Source organism: Acanthochromis polyacanthus, chromosome 7, assembly GCF_021347895.1.
Source record: "Acanthochromis polyacanthus isolate Apoly-LR-REF ecotype Palm Island chromosome 7, KAUST_Apoly_ChrSc, whole genome shotgun sequence".
Lineage (NCBI taxonomy): Eukaryota > Metazoa > Chordata > Actinopteri > Pomacentridae > Acanthochromis > Acanthochromis polyacanthus.
Genome location: NC_067119.1, coordinates 23,394,932 through 23,418,438, shown reverse-complemented (window position 1 = coordinate 23,418,438; position 23,507 = coordinate 23,394,932). Strand labels below are relative to the sequence as shown.

The 23,507-nt window shown below is 39.0% G+C and overlaps 3 protein-coding genes across 7 annotated transcripts; all 3 read left to right on the top strand.

Annotated features, from left to right (window-relative positions):
- Window positions 1-576: 576 nt before the first annotated feature.
- LOC110950213 (arrestin domain-containing protein 3-like) lies at window positions 577-8,116 on the top strand. Of its 3 annotated transcripts, XM_022192680.2 has the most exons (6): window positions 577-1,087; window positions 2,132-2,189; window positions 2,338-2,485; window positions 5,242-5,338; window positions 5,944-6,200; window positions 6,416-8,116. In XM_022192680.2, exons 1-6 carry the CDS (start codon window positions 832-834, stop codon window positions 7,028-7,030), a joined length of 1,431 nt encoding a protein of 476 aa, XP_022048372.1. In that variant the 5' UTR covers window positions 577-831; the 3' UTR covers window positions 7,031-8,116. The 3 variants fall into 3 exon arrangements, with proteins under 3 accessions (XP_022048372.1, XP_051806378.1, XP_051806379.1); XM_051950418.1 differs by lacking the exon at window positions 577-1,087 and having other exon boundaries at window positions 1,095-2,189; XM_051950419.1 differs by lacking the exons at window positions 577-1,087; window positions 2,132-2,189 and having other exon boundaries at window positions 2,342-2,457.
- A 2,351-nt stretch (window positions 8,117-10,467) lies between these two features.
- Window positions 10,468-16,083, top strand: LOC110950219 (arrestin domain-containing protein 3-like). Of its 2 annotated transcripts, XM_022192692.2 has the most exons (6): window positions 10,468-10,801; window positions 13,300-13,357; window positions 13,451-13,598; window positions 13,870-13,966; window positions 14,207-14,463; window positions 14,782-16,083. In XM_022192692.2, the coding sequence occupies exons 1-6, from the start codon at window positions 10,546-10,548 to the stop codon at window positions 15,256-15,258; spliced, it is 1,293 nt and encodes a 430-aa protein (XP_022048384.2). In that variant the 5' UTR covers window positions 10,468-10,545; the 3' UTR covers window positions 15,259-16,083. The 2 variants fall into 2 exon arrangements, with proteins under 2 accessions (XP_022048384.2, XP_051806381.1); XM_051950421.1 differs by having other exon boundaries at window positions 10,678-13,357.
- Window positions 16,084-16,732: 649 nt separating this feature from the next.
- si:dkey-245n4.2 (uncharacterized) lies at window positions 16,733-21,555 on the top strand. Of its 2 annotated transcripts, none has more exons than XM_022192445.2 (6): window positions 16,733-16,887; window positions 17,643-18,031; window positions 18,184-18,340; window positions 19,214-19,318; window positions 19,686-19,776; window positions 20,172-21,555. In XM_022192445.2, the coding sequence occupies exons 1-6, from the start codon at window positions 16,836-16,838 to the stop codon at window positions 20,368-20,370; spliced, it is 993 nt and encodes a 330-aa protein (XP_022048137.1). In that variant the 5' UTR covers window positions 16,733-16,835; the 3' UTR covers window positions 20,371-21,555. The 2 variants fall into 2 exon arrangements, with proteins under 2 accessions (XP_022048137.1, XP_022048146.1); XM_022192454.2 differs by having other exon boundaries at window positions 16,735-16,887; window positions 18,187-18,340.
- Window positions 21,556-23,507: the final 1,952 nt, after the last annotated feature.

The window sequence follows — 23,507 nt, the reverse complement described above, 5'->3', positions numbered from 1 at the left end:
TTATTTACATAAACAGGAAATTTAGCTGATCTTAAAGAAAACTGCACGCAAATAAGAACCTCAAACTACCGCACTGATCAAACACAAATTTGTGAATAAATAACCAATGTAAATTATAATGAACTGAACAATATTTCAGCCCATCCTCCCTCTGTGTATTCCTCTTATACTTCCAAACTAAATTGAATAAGAGTGAGACAGTGGCTGCACAGCTTGTTTACTGATTAACATATAAAGATAAAGCTGAACACATCAGTCTGGATAAACCTTCCAGAAAGAGCCTTTGCTTACATTTAGGCAATATCCTCAACTGAAAGAACATCAGAATCAAGACTACAGTCTTTGTTTTACACATATTTCTTATTAAAAGTAAGACGAAGTGTGAGTCTAAGTACTTATTTCACATTTAAATTAAGTTGTATTTAAACAACACCAATTAATGACAAGTGATTTCAATGCACTTTGCATAGTGAGGGGAAAACTTCACAAAACTATACAGGAAACCCAACTAATCCAAACTTTTCTTTGGATTCCCTTCGTGCAAGCAATTGGCAACAGGTTTAATAATAACTTCACTACAGGCAGCCTGCTTAAAGCTCTTTTTGAAGGAAGGAGGACCCGTTCCTCCCTGCAGCCCCCCATGTCTCCTCTCCACAGAGGAGGGCAGTAGAGGTCTTCAAGTGGACTTTCTCAGGGCGTGTCCTACACAGCAAGCGGTCCTGCATGTGCCACCGTCAACACGCCAAGAAGGATCTGTGGAGGAACAACAAATAGCGGAAACGGACGAGTGAATCAGTTGTTGTTTTTTCTAATTACAGTTTCTGAGCTACAATGCCTTCAATCAGAGCCTTCACGATCACTTACGACGCGTTGAATGAGTACGGGACGTTTTCCGAGGGTGACACGATAACTGGAAGTGTAACACTGGCCTTACTGAAGGAAACCAAAGTAGAAAGCTTGTTTGTCAAAGCCAAAGGAGACGCAGACGTACGCTGGACGCAAAAAAGCGGCGATCGCACCCATACGTACTCTGCGCACAGGAGATACTTCAAACTAAAGCAGTTTCTAATTCCAGAGGGCCCCAAGGGTAGGCAGTAGACTTCCAGTTAGTTACGCATGCTTGGATCGTTTCAGTCCTGCATGGTGTAGGCTTTCTTTTTCACCTCTGCATTGTCTGTTTTTGCTGTTTTCTCTTCTTTTTATGAGTCGTTGCTCGTAGAAGTACCATTACCACAATTTAAAAACAAGCCAAACCCCACATTCAGTAAAAAGTAATAAGTTGTATGTTTTAAGGTGTTGTAGCGTCATCACTGAGAAATTACCCAAACATCAATAAAGTTATTTTGATGATCTGACTGGATTTAATTTTGAACACTTTTAAGCATATAATTTAACATGTCACATTAATATAGAATATACACAACTGAAATGTAGTGCATTAGAAGCATTGCTTAGTAATACTTAAAGTATATATATCTCAAAAATGTGCTGCATTGTACTTGAATTAAAGCACTTTGTTACTTTATTTTGCAGCCTAATAGTAGCAAGTAAGTGTCAGTATTATTTAGAAACTCATTTGTCCCTGCTGCCACTTTGTGGTTTTATTAATTTAACTCTTATTTTATTTCATTTTATCGTCACGTTTCTTTTGTCTTAAATTCATAATGATTTTGTTCTTTTTTAATCGATTTTATTTTATTATTATCATATTTTTGGTCTGTTGTGTGGTTTTAAAGTGACAAATTTTCAAGACAAATTGCCCCTCAAGGATAATAGAATAGAATGGTTTTATTGTCATCTTACATGGCATGACAAAAATACAACTAGCTTCCGCTGGACGGTGCACGACAACAAGCAATGAGAAATAAAATATCAACATTAAATAATAAATCAAATGTACCTGAAAAATAAAAGAATATTAAAAATGACAGCAACTGCAGAGGAGGCCAGATATATACAATATGAGAGGTAAATGAGATGAAATAAGAACCAGTAAATAGAATAAATATGTCAGCAAATTGCACATATAGGAAATTGCACGAAAGCAGCGAAAAGTGACATTGTGCATTCAGGTAGAACAAAGGCTACTTTGAACATTGAACCTATTAACACCAAAATCCTTTCTTTTCAGACACTGTTCTACCACAAGGCAACCATGTATATAGATTCAGCCTTAACATACCTCCAGGGTAAGTGCAGTCAGACCCTTGACAAAGCATTTATGTCCACACCTTCATGATTTCCCAACATACAGGAACTTCCTCCTACATGTGCTGGAAACTGGTGTGAAATCAATTCCCATTGCAAAGCATTCATTGCACTGTTTCACAATTACAGAAGCATGCCATCATCCTTCAAGGGCCATCATGGAAAGATCGTCTACATGCTGGTAGCGAAACTGTCCAGGAGCTGGAAGATTGACAATACAGCAGAAAAGGAGCTCAACTTTGTGTCCAAGTGTGTTCCAAATCTTCATTCTCTGAGGGTGTGTAAAACATTTAGCCATGTGTGTACACATTTCTGATGTGTCACTTGATATCCACTTAGTCTACAGTTTTGCATGTGGAGATGAAACTTTGTAATATGATGTGACACTGGAGGCCAACACTCCTTGTAGTGGATGCAACTTTTTTCATGGTCGACTGTTTGACCATAACATAAGAGAAAGACTCAATCAAAACACTTTCTATTTCTATCTGTCCCCACAGATAGAGGTGAATGGAGGTGACAGACTTTCCTCACAGCAGCCATTTTAATATTTTGTAACAGGAAAGCTCTGTTGTGTAATTACACTAATGATGAGTGGATTCCATTAAGAGCTGACATCTCCTGGGTCCAGCTATTAGGATTTCTGGTCTTGCTAACCGGAATACATAAAGATCAACCAGACACCATTATGGGTGTGGCTTCATGTGAGCTTTTCCTGTTATGACAATTCAAAACGTTTACAAAGAAAAAGGCCTAGTAGAATCTGGAATTCAACTTCTTTTGTTCAATTAAAAGAAATCCATTAAATATTTGACAGCAATAGGCCTTATTGTTAACAGTTTTTATAGATATTATGTATTCTGTGGAAAGTAGAAACTGTCTTTTTGTCCAGTATTAACTCTTTGTTAGCTCTGTTTCTGGGATGTCTTAACTTTTGAGGGAAATACCTGTCACTGTCTTTACCAGAGTCATCCAGAACAGTACATCTTTATACCGGACCGCTAAACAAAAATGAAACTCACTACAAGGGTCCAAAAAGTACGGAAGAGTATTAGGGCCACCCATGAGAAAAAAAAATGAGAGGGGGTAGAATTTTTTTTTCAGCATGAATTTTGAGAAAAAAGTCGAAATGTCGAGAATAAAGTCAAAATATAATGTCGAGAATAAAGTTGAAATATAATGTCGAGAATAAAGTTGAAATGTCGAGAATAAAGTTGAAATGTCGAGAATAAAGTGGAAATATAATGTCGAGAATAAAGTTGAAATAGGATGTTGAGAATAAAGTGGAAATATAATGTTGAGAATAAAGTTGAAATAGGATGTCGAGAATAAAGTCGAAATGTCGAGAAAAAAATCAACATACAATGTCGAGAATAAAGTCGAAATATAATGTCGAGAATAAAGTTGAATTAGGATGTCGAGAATAAAGTTGAATTAGGATGTCGAGAATAAAGTCAACCTTTTGGAGGTCTGCAGCCAACTGCTCTCGCCTTTTGAGACTAACAACCAGCGCACTGCTTCTACAAAATGCCGTTCAGTCAGTTAGATGAACTAGTGAAATTATACTTCAGACTCGGCTTTAGTAATAAAGAAATACTTTCTCTTTTAGCCCACAGACATACTGTTGTGATAAGTGTTAGAACTTTGAAGAAATTGATGTGATGAAGTAATTGGCTATCACTTTGGGGTCATTGTTTGTTCTGTATGCCTCCATCCATACGACATAGCGACTAAAACCGTCAATACAGCCATTAATGGCAATTCCATATGGCTTCAATTTATCATAGGAGTCCATGTTCCACAGCACATTGGGGCCTTTGTTGCAATAATGCCTGTGTCTCTCATAGCTCAGCGCATTGAGCTGTCGCTTGTGGCGCGGGTGGCGTGGGTTTGAAACCCAGTTGTAACATTTTGTGAATTTCTCTTTGGAGATTAATAAAGTATCTATCTATCTATCTATCTATCTATCAAACGGCGCGCCCGCCTGAGCTCCACACCTTCAGGATCAAAGAACTTGATTAGCTGTCTTATTGTATCTTGTGATACAACATATCCCCTCTGAACTGCGCACAGATGCAGCCATCGGTAGCCTTGCATTTGTCCATTACCCGCTATTTCAGCGTGCACGAATGAGGCCACCTCTTCCAACCGTGTGTGGTTTATCCTTCGGAACAGTCGCAGTTTTCGGAAAAGTCTCTTCAAAGTTCTAACACTTATCACCACAGTATGTCTGTGGGCTAAAAGAGAAAGTATTTCTTTATTACTAAAGCCGAGTCTGAAGTATAATTTCACTAGTTCATCTAACTGACTGAACGGCATTTTGTAGAAGCAGTGCGCTGGTTGTTAGTCTCAAAAGGCGAGAGCAGTTGGCTGCAGACCTCCAAAAGGTTGACTTTATTCTCGACATCCTAATTCAACTTTATTCTCGACATTATATTTTGACTTTATTCTCGACATTTTGACTTTATTCTCGACATCCTATTTCAACTTTATTCTCGACATTATATTTTGACTTTATTCTCGACATTTTGACTTTATTCTCGACATCCTATTTCAACTTTATTCTCAACATTATATTTCCACTTTATTCTCAACATCCTATTTCAACTTTATTCTCGACATTATATTTCCACTTTATTCTCGACATTTCAACTTTATTCTCGACATTTCAACTTTATTCTCGACATTATATTTCAACTTTATTCTCGACATTATATTTTGACTTTATTCTCGACATTTTGACTTTTTTCTCAAAATTCATGCTGAAAAAAAAAATTCTACCCCCTCTCATTTTTTTTTCTCACGGGTGGCCCTAATACTCTTCCGTAAAAAAGTCAAAGGGAACTGTAGATGCAAATGATAGCTCTGTGTATGCCAATGACATGACTATATGCAAACCGTCTTACATTGTAACACTGTTTTCACATTGTTTTCTGTAAAATATAAATTATAGCCACTTCAAACCACGCACAGTATTGTTTCAATAATTGATGAGGATCAAAGTAACCGTTTTCCATGTTTATTGCGTTGTAGTTGCAACAAGTTGGTTCAACAAAGAAAGAGATGGGGATTTTCTCCAGAGGACAGGTACACATGGATGCCACTGTTGACAAGACAGCTTATGCTGCAGGTAGTAAAATTCCTCTTCAAATGTGGTAGGTTCAACTAGTAGAAGGAAAACTTCAGCTAAAGCCAGATGTTATGTCTGTCTGTCTGTCTGTCTATCTATCTATTGTATGAGCTTTTACATCTGTTTTTCATGACAGGCATTTTGATATGTCAGCACAGGTATATCAGACATGATTGAACCATATTAATTAAACAGATGTATTTTAATTAGATTTTTCCTTTTCAGTGCCCTAGTTTTGTGCCATGCTAACATACTGGGACAGTCAGTTCCACTCCACTATTAATGTTACCATTTACACCTGTACTCTTGTCAGCTTAAAAGACCTGTCATAAAATGTTCTGTTGTCAGTGACAGTTTTAACAAAGCACAGAAAATGAGTGGGTATGGTGTTAGTAAGTCTTTAAAAGAAAAAGATCATATTTAAACATCATAATCACAGTGGTTTTTCTACACATGGTTCAGATATTACTTTTAAATAATATAATATAGAGTAAAAAAGAGTATAGCATTTCATATAATGTTAATATGTTGTGTCTTTATTCAGTGCATATTCCACTTGAATATACATAAATGTAATCATTTATAATCTGTTGTTTTCCTCACAGGTGAGACAATGGTGATCACTGCAAAAATCAATAACTCTACATCCAGTGACATGATACCCAAAATTAGTCTAGTCCGGGACGTTGTGTACCGGGCCAGTAGCAGCAACAAATATGAGAGCCAAACTGTCCACAAAGTAGTCGAAAACTGTGTTAGGTCTCAGACACAGAGGGAGATCCGGTGTGGAATAAAGATTCCTTGTGATTACCTGCTGACAATCCAGAATTGTGAGATTATCACAGTGGATTACCATTTAAAGGTATGCAACATTGCAACAGCATAACATATTGTACTGGTAGCGTAAAATGTCGTGAGCTGAGTACGTTGAAAGAACAATTTTTTAAAACTGATTTTGTAAAAATTCATAAACAAGACATGGTTTTTCAAAATTTGTTGCAACTATCCAAATGTTCTCTTGTTGCTGTTCTATTTTAAAAGTAAATCATTATATACTAATGATGTATTTTCTCTCAGGTGTATCTGGACATAAGCTTTGCTTTCGATCCAAAGATCAAGTTCCCGGTGGTTATCTTACCTCCCGACATGGTTTCTGGCTTTCAGAGTGGTGTAGCCATGGGCCCCTCTCCAGGTGGCGCTGCTGGGGGCCCAAGCCACAGCAACTTCCCTCCCCCTCAGATGTCTATGGGCCCCTACCCTGCATCGCCACATTCAGGCGGTTATAGATACTCAGCAGTCCAAAGTTATTCAGCACCACCACCTGCGTACCCGGCTAACCCACCAATGTACACTGGTCCACCACGTGCCTACCCAAGTCAGCCGGCACACATGTCGGGGGGCTATAATAACCCAGTGCCACAGCAGCCTTCTCCATACGGGTCTCCATTTTCATCCTCCTCCTCATCTTTGGTGCTTCATCCTCCACCCGCTGTCCCAAGATTTCACTCCCCTCCATCTGCCCCAGAGATCCAGCCATTTCCTCCCTCTATATCCCCCTCAGCTCCAACATACAACCCGCTGCCTTCTGCACCAATGATGCATACAGATTTCCTCTCTCAATCAGATGAAGGTCCTCCAGCATATGCCTTACTTTTCCCATCTTCCACAACTGAAACGTCTGATGGAAAATAATTAACTGAACACATCAGTCAGTTACTAGAGAACTACACCACTAATAGTTAAAAATGTTCGCCAAATCATCACCTATATTGTGTCTTTAACAAGTGTGAATTTTATGTGATGAAGTGTGTGTAATATTTACTAGTGGCACTTAGCTAGGTACAGGATATACAATAATTAGTTTTTTGCACTGTATGCAATTTGGTTTTCTGGTCAGTTCAGGTCACCAGTTGGCTTTGTCCAGCTGTTAATGGAATACTGCAACCTCAGTCATCAAGATACACTCCAGGGTTCTCGCCAGCGCATTTCAGCATAACGGGCCGTTACGCTGTCAGTTTAAAAGATTACACTGTGATTAGGGCCGCTACGCTGCCTTTCAAGTTGTGGTATTGTGTTTTGAGCACATTTGCTTGCATAATATTTCCATATTTATGTGAGAAAACTTCTTTATTGGGGCAGTTGGCGCTGTGAAAGAGAGTTATTTTGACAGATAACGCCATGTGCGTTTGTTTTTATCGACTGGGTGCCTATCTAGGTTCTCTATGGAGCAAAAGCTTTTTGGAGCTTTTTAATGAAGGCTATTGCGCATGCGCATAGTGTCGGGCCGTCCAGACCTGCCGTTACGCTTTTAAAAAATCCTGGTGAGAACCCTGCACTCTGCTTTATATGCCTTGTTCAAAGTGTCATTATTCTTGGTATTGGTTTACGTACTTACTCATACTACCTCAGTGTTCTGTTATTGGCTGCCTTAAAAAAACTGGAAACATTCTGTGGACATCCATCCATCCATTATCTATACACCACTTTATCTTCTGTAGAGTCACAGGGTGGCTGGAGCCTATCCCTGCTGACTTAAGGCAATGGCATTCTGTAAACATGCAAAAGAATAAATCTTTTCATTATTTTTTTTAACTAAAGTGTATTACTAAAAGGTCAAACACACACACACACACACACACACATATATATATTTCCCTATACTTGCCAGTCTGTCGAGTTTAGTGAAAGACAATTGTCAGTTTTGTTACATTTTGCACCTGAATTATTAATATATTTTGAAACTGCTCTTGTAGATTTTAATAAAAGCTTCTTTGTCAATCTTTCAGTCTGAGTGTCTCAATAATGCATTTGGAGGCTGCACTCTCAGGACCATGAACACACCGATAGGACTGCACAATTTAAAACTTTACTCAAGGAATGTAACACCCAAAGTACTGCTTTGTGTCCACATACCTTTAATTTTAAAGGTTTATTTCATCCAAATAGTGATTTTTGAACTAACATAAGGTTTGAAAGGTTTATTCCACTCAAAATACTGCTTATTACAATAATAATAATATCTTAGTTGGTAAGACTTGCATTTGGAAAAATTGTGTAATTAGCATACTTAAGTCATTATCAGGTAAGATAATGATGAATCACATGCCATGGACTTTGTGGTCTCTAGATCACAAACAGCTCTACTCTGTAGACAGACTGGGTTAGGGCTTTAAACATATTAGCTAAAATGTGACCCTTCACTGCTTTATGACGAGTAAAAACAGAGTTTGGCAGGTTAACAACAGCTTTGTTGCGCACATGAAGACATCAGAAATGTATATCTTCTTCTTCTTCTTCTTCTTCTTCTTTTCCTTTCGGCTTTTCCCTTCAGGGGTCGCCACAGCGAATCAATTGCCTCCACCTAACCCTGTCTTCTGCATCCTCTTCTCTCACACCAACTACCTTCATGTCCTCTTTAACCACATCCAAAAAACTCCTCTTTGGTTTTTCTCTAGGCCTCCCGCCGGGCAGTGGGAAACTCAGCATCCTTCTACCAATATATTCACTCTCTCTCCTCTGGACATGTCCGAACCATCTCAGTCTGGCCTCTCTGACTTTATCTCCAAAGCCTCTAACATGTGCTGTCCCTCTGATGTACTCATTCCTGATCCTATCCATCCTGGTCACTCCCAAAGAGAACCTCAGCATCTTCAGTTCTGCTACCTCCAGCTCTGCCTCCTGTCTTTTCCTCAGGGACACTGTCTCCAGACCAAACAATATGGCTGGTCTCACCACAGTTTTGTAAACCTTTCTTTTCATTTTAGCTGAAACTCTTCTATCACACATCACACCTGACACTTTTCTCCAGCCATTCCAGCCTGCCTGTACACGCTTCTTCACCTCTTTTCCACACTCTCCATTGCTCTGGACTGTTGACGCTAAGTACTTAAAGGGGAACTTCGTTTTTTTTCAACCTGGGGTCTGTTTCCATATGTAATTTCATACATGTGAGTGATGGAGAAATGAATTTTCGACATAGCTCCAGTATTTAGCCAGGCAGGCAGCTTAGCAGCTCAGCTAGCAGCTCAGCTAGCGAAAAGTATGGGACAACTTGCCCCTCCCCCCAGTCAAAGTCCGCCCTAACGTGCTTTTTTCCCCACACTGACCGGCTCGGATAGTCTCAACGAGTGTCCCACAACATACTAGAGATGAGAAGTGAACGAAAATCTCCACATTACTTGGCGATCGCTATTTGTTGTGGTCTGTATCCAAATCTCAGGACGCTAGAAAGCAAATCTCGTTCCGAAATCGCGCTATAGCTCGCGAAATCACGCCAGAGCTCGCGCCTTGGCGCCTTGGCGCGAGCTCTGGCGTGATTTCGCGAGCTATAGCGCGATTTCGGAACGAGATTTGCTTTCTAGCATCCTGAGATTTGCATACAGACCACAACAAAGAGCGATCGCCATGTAATGTGGGGGTTTTCGTTCACTTCTCATCTCTAGTATGTTGTGGGACACTCGTTGAGACTATCCGAGCCGGTCAGTGTGGGGAAAAAAGCACGTTAGGGCGGACTTTGATGTGGGGGGGCAAGTTGCCCCATACTTTTCGCTAGCTGAGCTGCAAGCTGAGCTGCTAAGCTGCCTGCCTGGCTAAATACTGGAGCTATGTCGAAAATTCATTTCTCCATCACTCACATGTATGAAATGACATATGAAAACAGACCCCAGGTTGAAAAAAAACGAAGTTCCCCTTTAAAATCCTCCACCTTCTTGATCTCTTCTCTCTGTAACCTCACTCTTCCACTTGGGTCCCTCTCATTCACACACAGATACTCCGTCTTACTGCAGCTAACCTTCATTCCTCTCCTTTCCAGGTCAAACCTCCATGTATATAATGTTAGACAAATAAAACGATTCACAATCCCTACTAATTTTATAACAGCATTTATTGCCATGATGGACTTTGACTCCTTGAAGTGCGGTTCTGAAATTGCAGCCTCCCAATCTGCAGACACAACCACCTCTGAGTCTGAACATTTGTTTAAAGTACTTAATTTTTGGTAAATAGCTCTTGATAAACAATCAGATTCGTGTGGTCTTTTCATTTTATATGACCCTTTAAACCCAACCGTATTAACAGTGTAACTCTGAACAGCCACATTTGTGACGTCATCATTCAGGCGGAGCCGGATGTAATCGGAAGGGTTCGGGGATTGTTGACAGAACTATCGAGGAAATTGAAACGACCTGTTTGTCCACGGATTCAAAATGTCTCCGATAAAAGATTTGAATCTTACTTACCAAGCGCTCAACGAACAGGGCACTTTCTCTGCAGGAGACACGATCTCTGGCACCGTTAGTTTCATCTTGATAAAAGACACCAAAGTCAAGAGTGTTGCTGTCAAAGCCAAAGGGGACGCTCACGTACATTGGACAGAGGGTACTGGAGATGACAAGAAGACGTACACTGCACACAGGAGGTACTTCAAAGAAAAAAAATACTGCGTCCCAGAAAAGGATTCAGGTATGCTGAATAAATGTTCGGTCCTTAAATACGTCCTACTCGTGGCACTTAAGAAAAGTTTGTTGTGTTCAGAAATTGTGTACGTCACTTTCAGAAGCTAACAAGACATCTCCGTAGACACGTTAGCTGAGCTATATTGTGCCCAAACTGCTTTTAATGTTGCTTACTTAGCGACTTTCCACATCGCTGACGGCTTCTATCGTCAAAACAATCTCCTTTTGTGTTGTAAAGTGTTGTCATGCACATTATTTGTAAGGTGTTGTTTCTAAAATCTAGCTGTTGGCTACGAATGTAATTAAGTAGCAGTAAACACATCTATCAACCGACTTACAGGAGCGTCGTGCACATTGAACTTAAAGGGAACACGCCTCTACTTTTTTTATTTTCAAGTTAGCTGAGTAAAGAGAAACGCTATATTCTCTATTGACGTCCAGTGTTTGAATTAACATCAATAGGAACATTTACAAAACCCCCCTCTCTTAAGGTTTTTGGTGCTTTCCAATTAAGGATAGCTTTCATTGCCAAACATGTTTTCACAGACAGTGTTTGCTACTGTGCTGCAGTATAGAAAGTCAAGTATAAAAAGGCAACTATTGCAAGTCAATAGACAGTAAGTGTTTCTGAACAAATAAACAAACTACAGACTGGAACATCCATGTAGAGAAACTGAGAGAAAGTTGGAGGAAGCTAAAACATGTCTCAGTTCACACCCTGTAAACACAGATAAATTAGTAAATTCCTGAGACCTTCAGGATTTCCATATTTAAAAATAATCTACAATCAGTGGTTGAACCAGTGTTTACTGGTAGTCATTGGCTATAGTTTGTAAAAAAAATAAAAAAATAAAAACCATTGAAATTAATCATACTAAACAGAAGGTAGCTTTTACATGCAGGAACTTAGGGTAGACACGAGGTCATGCAGACATTTACAGGAACTGCCACATAATGAGCCATTTCAGCCTTTGCGTTTCCATTGTGGGGAAGGATCCATTAGCAGAGTGAAATAGAGCAAAAGTGAAACAATGGAGGGTTTATCATGTCAGCCCATGCAGTGAATTCTACATTGAAGATGGCAATGAAGACTGCTACTTGATAGGGACATGAAGAGGGCAAAAATGACACTTGTTGCCCAATCACAGTTGAGACCCACACAATATTTTTCACAGCCGCTCAAAAGTATCTACCATGGAATTAGTGCTTTTTTTCTCCCCCTGAAATGGCTGTAAATAGGTTCTGAAAGGGAGATTCTTCAAGTCGAAGCACACGCAAATGTTCCTGCAGTGGAAAACAGCATACAGATGGACAAAGGGCAAAGTGGAGAGTTAAATACTGCAATAAAAGTAAACTTTATTATGTTGAGAATAAGAACTAACTTGTCTTCAATCATAGTATTCCCCCAGAGAAGAAAGCCCTTTTCATCAACATTTCTTGTTCAAAATTGCTATTAAATTCAGTAGTGACCTGACATGACAATCAGGGAACTCAAATGTAAACATGAATCCAAACAGAGGCACTTTAAATCAAGGATATGAGTGGAGTAAAAGCAGGTGGATGCTAGGCCGAAACCACAATTAACAAATGGAGCAGCCTGAAGTAGTTGCATTATTCTGAGATGAAGTACAAGCAAAAGCAAACCAGACGAGTCAAAAGCTGAAATGCAGAGTTCAGAATTAAATAATTTTAGCAGTTGCTAAATACGCAAGGATTAAATAGCTATAGACAAAAGTCTACAGACAGAGCAGCAACCCAGACTAGTGCTGAAAGCAAACAAACTGCAGGAGTATTGCTTAACAGGTAGCCGTTATGGCCTGAGTGGTCACAACTGGTTAAGAGATAGGAGTTGGATCTGGAGCTGAGCTAGGCTGAGAAGGAGGTTGCAGTGATAGTTTTGTCTAGAGTTACAGGAGGAAGTCGGGGCAGATCAGGTAACCAGCGGCAGAGCAAACAAGAGTCAACAGAGAGTCAGCAGCATACAGGCAAATCTGAGTCTACATTTTGGGGTGGAAATCTGAACTGGGTCTATAGATTGATATATAGGTATTTTATTGATCCCAAGGGAAATTTACATTTGTAGCAGAAGGAGATGAATAGCGTCAGGTGACCAAGTCTTCCTTGCCGCTGTATCCACTCTTGTATTTAGCCCTTATCAACCACAGCCACACCTAGAGGGAAAAAGAGAACGTAAGAGAACAAGTGGGTGTGGTTTAAGGTCGAAATCATAGGGAATGACATTGAAAAGTAAATTATTGATAGTGTTGATAGCATGTGTATGCCTTTGTTGTGTGACATGAAGCTGCTGTGAGTTGCAAGTAAACTTGTATGATGAATTTAAATGTTTCATGGTAAAAATATGGAGCTGTGTCACTGTGCCCCTTTGAAGTTTATTTGCCAGTGTGAGCTTCCCATAATATAAAATACTTTATTCTAGCTCTGTGAAAACCCTGACATTTGTAAAGTTGATAAAGAAGGTGTTAACCATTGTCACTTCTTGAGCAGGCACTGTACTTTCCAAAGGGCCCCATCAGTTCCAATTCAGCTTTAGAATCCCACAAGAGTAAGTGGAAGTTTTTTGCTTTTAACATTTGTAGTGTCATTGTTCGCTTTCACAAATAAGTGCAATCCTGTTCTGGTCTGTTCTGTCTTACAGGGACATTCCGTCATCATTTATGGGGTCTAGTGGAAGAATTGTTTACCTGCTTGAAGCAAGCGTATCAAGGAGCTGGCGATTTCCTTCTTCCATACAAAAAGAGCTCAGATTTGTTTCAAAGTCCTTTCCACACATCGGTCAAGCCCTGGTAAGTAGGACAGTAAAGGTAGCAATAGTAACTTGTGTGAAAACTATTTAATTTTTTTGTATGTGTCCTTCAAAGTCATCAAGAACATTCTAAAATTACAGTGGCCCATACTTAAATATACCAGAGAGTAAATGTTGAAAAGTGTATGGTGTTCACTTGGACAAGGACTACTTTGTTTAATAGCAACATGACAGTATTTTCTCCCAGACTTAGAATTTGAGCCATATGAGGCATTAAGAGGATTTTTCACATTATGATTTTCTTTTTACAGTGTCCACAGTCTGGTTCAGTGAGTAAAGAAGTGGGGACTTTCTCCAAAGGACAGGTCAATCTGTCTGCCACTGTTAACAAAAAGGCTTGCTATCCAGGTAAAGTGACTGCAACTCACAGCTAAATACTAATGAAGTTAAAAAATTGCAGTGTATTGTCAGGTAACATCAGATGTTTACAGCTTTTACCTAAATTCATTACAACGGCTGATGGAGGATGTTCCAGCATTACTTATATATGCAGCGTAATTAAAAATTTATACTGTTATTCATAATATGTGATGACATCGTTTTGGACAAATTAGTGCTTACACAGATGTTATGAATTGTTTTCAATAGGTGACACTTTATCTGCTTTTGCCAACATCTCCAACAACTCTTCCAAAGACGTGGCGTCCAAATTCAATTTACTGCAGAAAACAGTGTACCGCGCTGGTGGCAACACTAATGTTGTTGAGAAAAGTCTTTTCAAATCAGTCGGGGACATTATCCGTCCAAACACAGAGGCAACAGCCTCTTGCCAAGTGAAGATTCCTGATGATACGATCTACACTGTCCATAACTGTGAAATCATCTCTGTTGAATATTACCTGAAGGTATGTAGCAATGTAATTGTGATGTTACATGAACTCAGAAATGAAAACATTACCCTTGTTAGCAAACACTGGCAATTAAATAATACACGCAGGCAGTTGTTGTCCCAGCTAAAAAACTTGAACAATCAATACAAATTATACAAAACAACATAACAGCACAGCAGCTTATGAAATTACAGCATGAGTTGCAGCATAAACATTTTCAGTTTAACAGCACATACTATGCATGTTTGTATGTCAGCTCAGTTAGCTGAATTAATAGGTGTATATATTGTTGAGTGTAGACCAATTTCATTTCTCATTTTCTCTCTTTCCCAGGCATATGTGGATATCAGTTTTTCCTTTGACCCAGAAGTGGTATTTCCACTGGTTCTTGTTCCTTCGAGTGTTCTTGCATTTTACGCTGCTGAGCCTATGGGGCCGTACCAACCTGCCGCTGTCGGAGGACAAAGTCACAGCGATTTCCCTCCTCCTGCCTTCCCTATGGGACCAAATCCTGTACCCATAGCCGCAGGTGCTTGTCAGTACCCACCACATCCCACTCAGCAAGTGAACATGGCAAGTGGCTATAATAACCAGTGGCCACAACAAACCACTCCGTATGGTTTTCCACCTGCTGCTTTCCCACCGGCAGCTTACCCGCAGTCTTCAGTGCAGCCTGCAGTTCCTACAGCTCCTACAGCTCCTACAGCTCCACCTCAGTTTCCACAGGGAGAAAACCCTCCACCCTATATGGCCCTTTTCCCTCCTGCTCATGATTTTCTTGGCAGGAGTGGGCCAGATCAAAAAAGTTGAGCTCCTGACATAACTTAACACATAAGATAATGATAAAATGCTGAAAGAGGATGAAGACATTTGCACTATTTATAATTCAGCCTATCAAGTTATTACTGTTTTCAATTGTGCTTGAAATAATCTCTGCATGTCTGTCATGTTGAATGATGTACAGATTATACAACTACCTATAACTCTGTGTATTCTTGAGCTGTGAATTGTCAACATATTATAAAGGAATCTTTCTTTTGCAAATTTTTATAAATAGGTCTGAATTAATGTTATTGATAAGACTAACTTATGGTATATGCATTGGTTCTGCAGTTTTTACTAAGTCCAGAGTGTCTTTTGTACTCTGTAAATTACCATTACTACTTTTTCATTTGATTTTTTTTATATATAGAATGGATTTTATTCACTTTTATAATGGTAAAGATGTAAGATATTTGAAAATATCCTTTATTCTATTTGACCTTAAGATTTTTTTTAAAGATTTTTTATTTGGATGTTGAGATTTATAGTTGTCATTATGTTTTTGTAATTTTGTATCTTGATAAGGCTATTTTGACTGTTGATGTACAGGCATTAAGTAAGTTTAAGTTGATCATCAGACTAACTGATCCAAGTAGTCCTCTGACTGGATGGTTGAGATGCCTCTCGTATGTGTGGGGAGGAAATGTTGACTTGTTGCCCATATACCTTATGATGACGATATAACAGACCAAAGAAATATTTCAGCAGTAAGTTTGTGGGAATTCTTGTCATTATTTTTAAATGTATATGTTTATCGGTGCTGTGTATGTGTCTCTCATTAAGGGCAATTACAAAATAAAACGTGAACACTCATTTCTACTTGATTGCTTGCTTTTAATTCAGATCTTCAAGCATGGCAATACACAACAAATTGTTTTTTTCACCCTTCATTTTTAACTGCAAGTGTAAAGGGGACCAAAGGGGAAAGCAACAGATAGAATTCTGAGTGGTAAACTAACCTCAAATATTTCACAGACAACATTTTGTAAGAGATGTAGGCTAAAGGTCAACTTAGGTATGTTTTTGTTGTTAACTTTTTTTTTTTAATCACATTCTTGGTGGTGCATAACTACAGAGAAAAGCATCATGTGACCATGCATGCCCCAGCAGTTGTCCCATTCCTCACAGTAACAGAGGCAATCCTATTCAACTGGCTGTACACTATTTTCTCCTTATAACAGATTTATGCTCTTTAAAACTAATTAGTAGTCCATGGAGTTGTGGAACAGTGGTTGTAAACACCTTTTCTAGCCTGCTATAGTAGTAAACAAGGAGTGCGTGTGAGTTGTGTACAGTAGAAAACTACTCAAAGTAGTCTTTAGGTCATTTGTACAACTTTGCTGCCTGGACAGTCACATAGATTTTGCAAAAACACAGTTACAACACCATGCATTCCCCCTTTAAGAGCTTTTGGACGGAATACATGGACCCTATTCATCCATCAATGTGACGGATGCTCAGACGGAGGCTGCACGAAGTTTTGTTCCTCCCACTTGCTGCTGTTGCTAAATAGATAGAAAGCACACTGACACCAAGAAACCAAACTAACTGAGCCTGCCATCGCCATGGACAGACCTCTGTTGTGTGTTTGTTTGCTCGTCTTCGTCATTTTCAAAGGTAAAAACTGTAACCCCTTGCTAATCTGCTAATTCGGCAAGCAAACACGTAGTTTTAATTCGGTTAGCTGTTTAACATCGCGACAGCTAAAACTATGGACGCGGCGAGCAGCAACGGCCATAAACGTTATTAATTTGTCAAAGTGTACATAATGTTTGGATGCTTCATGACTTAAAGACTTTTTTTCCGCTCACAGTTTGTGAAAGTTCAACAATATTCAGAGGCATTTCCTCCACATCGCTCCAAGTAGCTAAATAACAAACTTCACCTGTGCAGTCCAACCTATGTCTCGTGAATGCTTCTGTAGCTAGCTGTTAGCTACTTAAAACAGCGTAAGCAAGTAAAAAGTTGAACAAAGATGCTTGCCATTTATTGACCTAGTTGTATACCGACTATAGAACTGACTTTACAAAATTTTGAAGTCCAATTAGGTGGGATAATTGTTCTCAGGTGCTCCAATGCAATACAACTAGCATATTAACAATACTGAGAACACACCAGTGTATTAACTTAGTGTTTTTATATCTAAATGTCGCGATATTATGTTAGAAAAGAAAACTCAGTCTCTTGAGTTACACGAATTTGTTCTAAATATGAGTCAAAAATTACCTTTATTTAAAACCAAAAATAATCTTTATTCATAAAGCACTTCAAAATCTGTATACAAGTGCTTACAGTCTACATAGCTCCATTTGACAACAATTGCTTGGCTGAGTGTTTTGTTAATAAATGCATGTTTTCTGTTTGCTTCACAGAGGGGTCTGGATTACACATTCGGAACAAGCTGCTGGGTAAATGTCTGCAGGTGCACGAGTCAGCTTTTGGAGGGAGGGTGTCACTGGAGGAATGCAGCCCACATTCGTCTTTGCAGGAATGGCGCTGGCTGCAGGAGAGCCAGTCTCTCAGAAGCCACCACACTGGGGAGTGTCTGACTGCACCGAGAGAGGAGTATGAAGGCGTCCACTTGCAGCCCTGTGTCTTCAGCGCTGGCGTGGGAGTGGCAGCAGTGGAAATGGACAGAGAGGCAAGCAGCCAGGCATGGGCTTGCTCCAAGAAAGGCCACCTCACCTTGATGGGGAAGGGGCTGCACCTCAGTGCTACACACAAATCCATTTTGGTTTTCCTTTCAAGGGAACACAAGCAGGTAACAATGTTTCAGTGCCTTACTCATGGTATTTTAACTGTATCTAAAACTGCAAAGGAAATGTACATTGTAGACCAATTTTACCTAATAAGTGGAAGCATAAAAAACCTTGTGCTAGATTAATGTTCTTTTGGCTCCCTCTTTTTTACAAGCAGGGCAGCAGGTGGCGGACACTCAATAACCAGACATTGTGCAGTGGTAGAGACAGCAAACATAACCCACAACAACATCCCCACCATCTGGAAGAGTCTTTGGAACCACGGATTTTTCCAAGTGATCTGTCTGATTACCACAGACAAGCTGAAACATGTAAGCACATAAAAATATCTCACATAGAGTAGTTTACTCAGTGTTGTCTTCTAATAAAATTAGCCTACCTTTTCCTAAAAGTCCAGCCTGTGTTTTTTTTTAAATAATGTAATCCCCCTTAGTTACAAATTTCATACTTGATATTATTTGTAACCATTTCTCAGCTCATATAATATGAGTTTTAGACTGATTTATGGTATGTGGTCTTGCCAGAGAACTGGGACTAGCTTTAGATGAAATCTGTCAAAAGCACTTTGAATCACCTCGTTTTTGAAATGTGCTATATAAATAAATTTGCCTTTGCCTTACATAAAAGGGGATCGTTGTCAAAAATCTGTTTTCACTGCACAGTTAAGTAAACATGAACATGGTTAAAATGATGGTAAATTAATGCATCAGAAAGGCTGCCATTTAGGCATTGGCATTGAAATTACATGTGTGCCAGCTGTAGTTTGAGCAAAAATACACAAAGCCATCCATATGTCTACATAATGTATTCTGCTGTGGCCTGCAGATTAGATCATAGCATGCCTGCTTTTAGCCCGAGTATCTAATTGAGTTAAGTGCACTTTTGATCAATATTTTCCTGATCTCGGAAAACTGCCAGCCACTCCATGAAACATGCTGATTCATGTTGTGTCTTTACATGAGGCTCTGCTGCATGAACTGATGTCCCTAAATTTCCTTCAGAATTTATAAAGTATAACTTGAATTTTACCTTATGTTATTTCTCACTCAGTACTGAAGACATGCGAGCACAACTGCTGCTTTTATTTCCCCATAAATATTTGCACAGGCTTAGAGGTCAAAGCCGTAATGTTAAATTTTGCTCCTGTGTTTGAATGACCTGTTTCTTTTTTTGTTCACTTTCAGTTGTAGGTGTGATGGCCACTAATGTCACGGAACCATATTCCATGATAAATACGACTCATTCATCCCATATAGATCCCACTATGATTTTCTTCAGTATGGACTATGGTGAGTTTGGCAAACTGTAATCAGTAACATTTTGACTATATGTAGAATTGTATTCATTGAAATGTTTGATTTCACATTGTTGCATGTGGAGTGACATAAAAGCTTTGATAGTTGTCCCAATTCAGTACAAATGTAGTTGCATTTCCACCACTAGATGGAGATAGTTGCATGTGAAATGGAGCAAAAAAGGTGCCATGTTTGTGAGCTATGTTCAATAGGCTTTTGTTTACAGGCTCAGAGTGTTGACAAAGCCTAATACAATGTGTGAACAAGATTAATAGTTTAGAAAGAGGTAAATATGAGCTGAAATGTGAGTTGTGTAAAATGCATGATATACTTCTTGGTCTGTATATGTACATATATATAGGGATGGGCTGGAAGATAACCATGCTGGTGCTAAGCTCGCTTGCTCTGGTCTTGGGTGCTGTGATTCTTATCCTCAATGTTTACTCTAATAGGTGAGTCCATAAACACACACACACAATGCACATTATTTATATAGATTTACTGTTGAAAACATAAGTGTCATCAGTTAGCCCGCTTATGAACTAATAATTTAACTGGTAAAATTGCCAAGTTTTTCAAGTGTTTGGATTGAAGAAGTATGCAATTTTACCACATGTTGCATTGGACATTCAACCACATTTATGAGATTTCAGAGTCATGAGGTTGTTGAAACACAAGACTGAAACAAAATTAGAAGACAGACAATGACTGTGGCTACAAGCTTATATCAGAAAACCTTGGGGAAGAATATAGAAGAAAGCTGTGATCAGAAATCTCAAAGAACTGTGGTACAAAGTAAAATATTGTATCCCCCACCAATTTTTTTCTCTTCTTTTCTGCTATGCAGAAGGAAGAAGGTGGTATGCGTTTTGAAGTCGTACACTCCAAGGCCAGAGATGAGTGTTCCTGGGTCACCAGTGCCCAGTGAAAAGGCCCCGCTGACCGAGCATGCCATGCAACTCCCACACTCCTCCCCAACTTTACAGCGAGGAGAAATCCTGATTGAGTGGAAGGATGGCACCGTTACTCCACTGTATGAAGCCTAAAGGTTGTACTGCAGATCATAATGGGTTTAAAAGTGGTTATGGTTGTGAAAGTGCACTGGTTTCTTCAAGAGAATGTATGTTTTCTTCTGAATGTGTGTCAAGGGAAGTTTATTGTGAAGAGAAAAACAGATGTCAAAATAAGTTTTTCTGATGTTGGGAACGGCGATTTGTTGATTTGGTACTCTAGTTTTGTGAAAGCTCATGGATCAGCATCAGTCTGCTTCTTCTCAGAGGAAGATAAGTGAATATAGAGCTGAAGAGTAGACAAAGTTGAGTATGAATGGGTCTATAGGTTTTCTAAGATGCTGAATCTGGACTTCTGATGTTGGATGAAAGGACTATAAAATTAATGCTTCAGCATTCAGCCGTAGTTTGTAGACTTGCTAGAAGTACCATTCAATCGCTCAACAAAGCAACCATAGCTTAAGCCTGTAGTTAGACAAACGCCTAATAAAACTAATATTTGTTTGCCAAGGTCTGGACTGTTATTAATATGATGATTCAAGAGGTTTTTTTTAATGTAGGCCCAGTTTGATATTGAACAGTGTTGTGTTCAGTCAGGAGTCTCTTTACATATTTTTGCTTAATTTTAAAGAATTTAAAGGTTTACAGATCATTTTTGACAGTGTCTGTTGTCAATTTTTTTTTCCATAACAGCATCTCAAAACATGGCTTGGCTCCTGAGACTCACACCATATGACAATAGGTTTATTGGATGTTTTAGCAAAATATAACTACATTAGCATTGCAGCTTTGTTTCGTTGCAAGAAACACAACTGGTAGGAGATGCTTGGTTAAAGTTCAGTATCATTTAGCTTTTGGTCTGTGTCATAATATAGTCGTAAGGATGTTTCAGATGAAAATCTTAACTTAGTTTACGTACAAAGTAATCATAGTTGGTATTTGGTAAGTTTGTAACTGTCAATTTTTCTGTTCATTTTACTTTGACACTGATACTGTGTAACTTTTAATTAACCAGTAAATGGTGTTCTGAGAGTGCTTTCACTACTACAACTAAATTATATTACTGAAACATCCAGAACCAGCTTAGAAATTGTTTTGTCAACTGTCAGTGACTTTTTACATTTATATGTGGAATACTGGTGAGATCACTATTTTGTGGTGTTAGTTTTCTAACTTATTTTTGTAACTGTGAACTTGCTAATAAATGACATGCATACTTGACTTGCATATATTTTATTTAGGAATACGAAGAAGAGTGACATGGTGTATTATGTAAAGCTTCAGTTTCTCAATATTTGTGTTACATTAACATATTCCCCGTGGTTTAATGTTGTCCTCAATGAGGAGAAAATGATTATTGACTTAACTATCATTTATCGTAATTGCATCAGAACGTCTGTGGGGATACAGTTATTGCAGATATGGTAAGTAGATGATGATTATGGTGTAGGTTACAGAAAACATGGTTTTTCCCTGTGGCACGGAAACTTCTCAGCAGGAGGAGTCTGTTTACAAGAGAAAACCAAAGGCTGTTTTTGGGGAGAGGCCTGGGTGTTGCTGGGCAGGTTAATTTGATCTCTCCCTCTTTTTACCAATAATGAGCAAAGCCTTGTTTTGACAGTATACAGACAGAAGACTCCAGAGCTTTACATTTAGAACTTTTGCTCTGTCAAAGTGCATTGAAAATCAATTATTCTCTTCTATGTAGCTCTAATAAACTGTTTAGTTGTTTTGCCTGAAAAAAGTAACGCCAATGCCTGAGCTCACAGCCCGTTTCTCCTGCTGGTAGCGTTTACACTAATGAGAGGGCAGAACGTTTACTGAACAGCGCACCGCAACCTGAAAATGGCATGGTGTCCCACACCCTTTCAGACCACATCCACATGCTGGATTAAAAAATGCATTTTATTTCCTGTGTTTATTGTTTCAGCAAAGGAAGCTTCTTTAATAATTGTGTTTGATTGGCCTTCAATCTAAGTTATGCTTCACTTACTTTTTTATTTACTGTTTCTAGTAGAGCTGCCACACAGAACAATGCAGTCCGTGTTGTGAAGTGACACACCTCTACTCCAGCACATTGGATCTTGAATATAACAATAGTATAATTTAGGATTTTTTACATACATATGGGATGAATCATAACCCTATAGAGCATCCATTCATTACGGATCATGTCCACAACTTAAAAAGCCTGTACGTGACTTTGACCAGAATGTCATTGTGTCATGTCAAGTCCAGGTTGCTGTATAAATACAGGCTACACTGTATGTGCACCAACGTGTCTCTTTGCTGGTGAGACAGAGGGTGGGAGTGACATCTGTATGAATAAGGGGTGTGTGAGTGAACTGACTCAGCACTTTTAGTACCTGGCAGATCACATATTCAGTTTCACAGTCTCTCGTCAATAGACTCCTCAGATCAGTCCATTTGCCAACCACTGAATTTATATTGTTGATGTTTCTACTTGTTCTTGCCTTTATGGGGTTTTTTTTTCACATCGTTAGAATAGAACACAGCTCTATTGCACTTTGGTTGGAAAAAAAAAACACCTCCATTAAATAAAATTGGCACATAAAAATGTAAGTCATCAATCTGAAAACTTGTGCGATCAGTTTCCCCCGATTGCTTCACTTCATATCCATGGTGTACGAAGGCAAAATTATGAAATTTGTCTTACTATGCAAATACTCAAGGACATGGCTGTACCTGCTGTGTTTTTTGTTTGGAGAATTTGTCATACCTGAGAGACGTGTGCAATCACTGGTGTATTGTTGGGAAAACAATAGTTTCTTAGACTGAAGACCACAAACTAACCACATGCACATCCACCTCATCCTTTGTCACGAATATGTCATTTGAGAGAGAGATGAAGAAGAACTTATGAGGCTACTTTGACCTTCGTATGATCTTGCAGAGAGGTAGATTTTATAAACAGTCATCAGTCAGCACGAAACAGCAAGAAATCTCACTCGACTGTGAAGTGGTCTCAGTAGTCTTTTAGTATTTGAAGCTTGGATGAAAAGGAGGAGAAGCAACAGCTGTTAGCTGTTAGCAGCCATGGCAGAAGCAACAGAAGCATTCCTAGTAATACACAATGGCCACCCCTCACTACATTTCAAGACAGAAACATGCTAACATTTTGTATGTGTTTGTCATGTTCATGACAGTCATTG

Bases quoted from the DNA above. Each gene is read 5' to 3' on its own strand.
- si:dkey-245n4.2 (XM_022192445.2), top strand. From the start codon at position 16,836: ATGGACAGACCTCTGTTGTGTGTTTGTTTGCTCGTCTTCGTCATTTTC. The intron at 16,888-17,642 runs GTAAAAACTGTA...TTTGCTTCACAG, and splicing joins CGTCTTCGTCATTTTCAAAG to AGGGGTCTGGATTACACATT. The intron at 19,777-20,171 runs GTGAGTCCATAA...TCTGCTATGCAG, and splicing joins CTCAATGTTTACTCTAATAG to AAGGAAGAAGGTGGTATGCG.
- LOC110950213 (XM_022192680.2), top strand. From the start codon at position 832: ATGCCTTCAATCAGAGCCTTCACGATCACTTACGACGCGTTGAATGAG. The intron at 2,190-2,337 runs GTAAGTGCAGTC...TCACAATTACAG, and splicing joins AGCCTTAACATACCTCCAGG to AAGCATGCCATCATCCTTCA. The intron at 5,339-5,943 runs GTAGTAAAATTC...TTTTCCTCACAG, and splicing joins CAAGACAGCTTATGCTGCAG to GTGAGACAATGGTGATCACT.
- LOC110950219 (XM_022192692.2), top strand. From the start codon at position 10,546: ATGTCTCCGATAAAAGATTTGAATCTTACTTACCAAGCGCTCAACGAA. The intron at 10,802-13,299 runs GTATGCTGAATA...CTTCTTGAGCAG, and splicing joins CGTCCCAGAAAAGGATTCAG to GCACTGTACTTTCCAAAGGG. The intron at 13,967-14,206 runs GTAAAGTGACTG...TGTTTTCAATAG, and splicing joins CAAAAAGGCTTGCTATCCAG to GTGACACTTTATCTGCTTTT.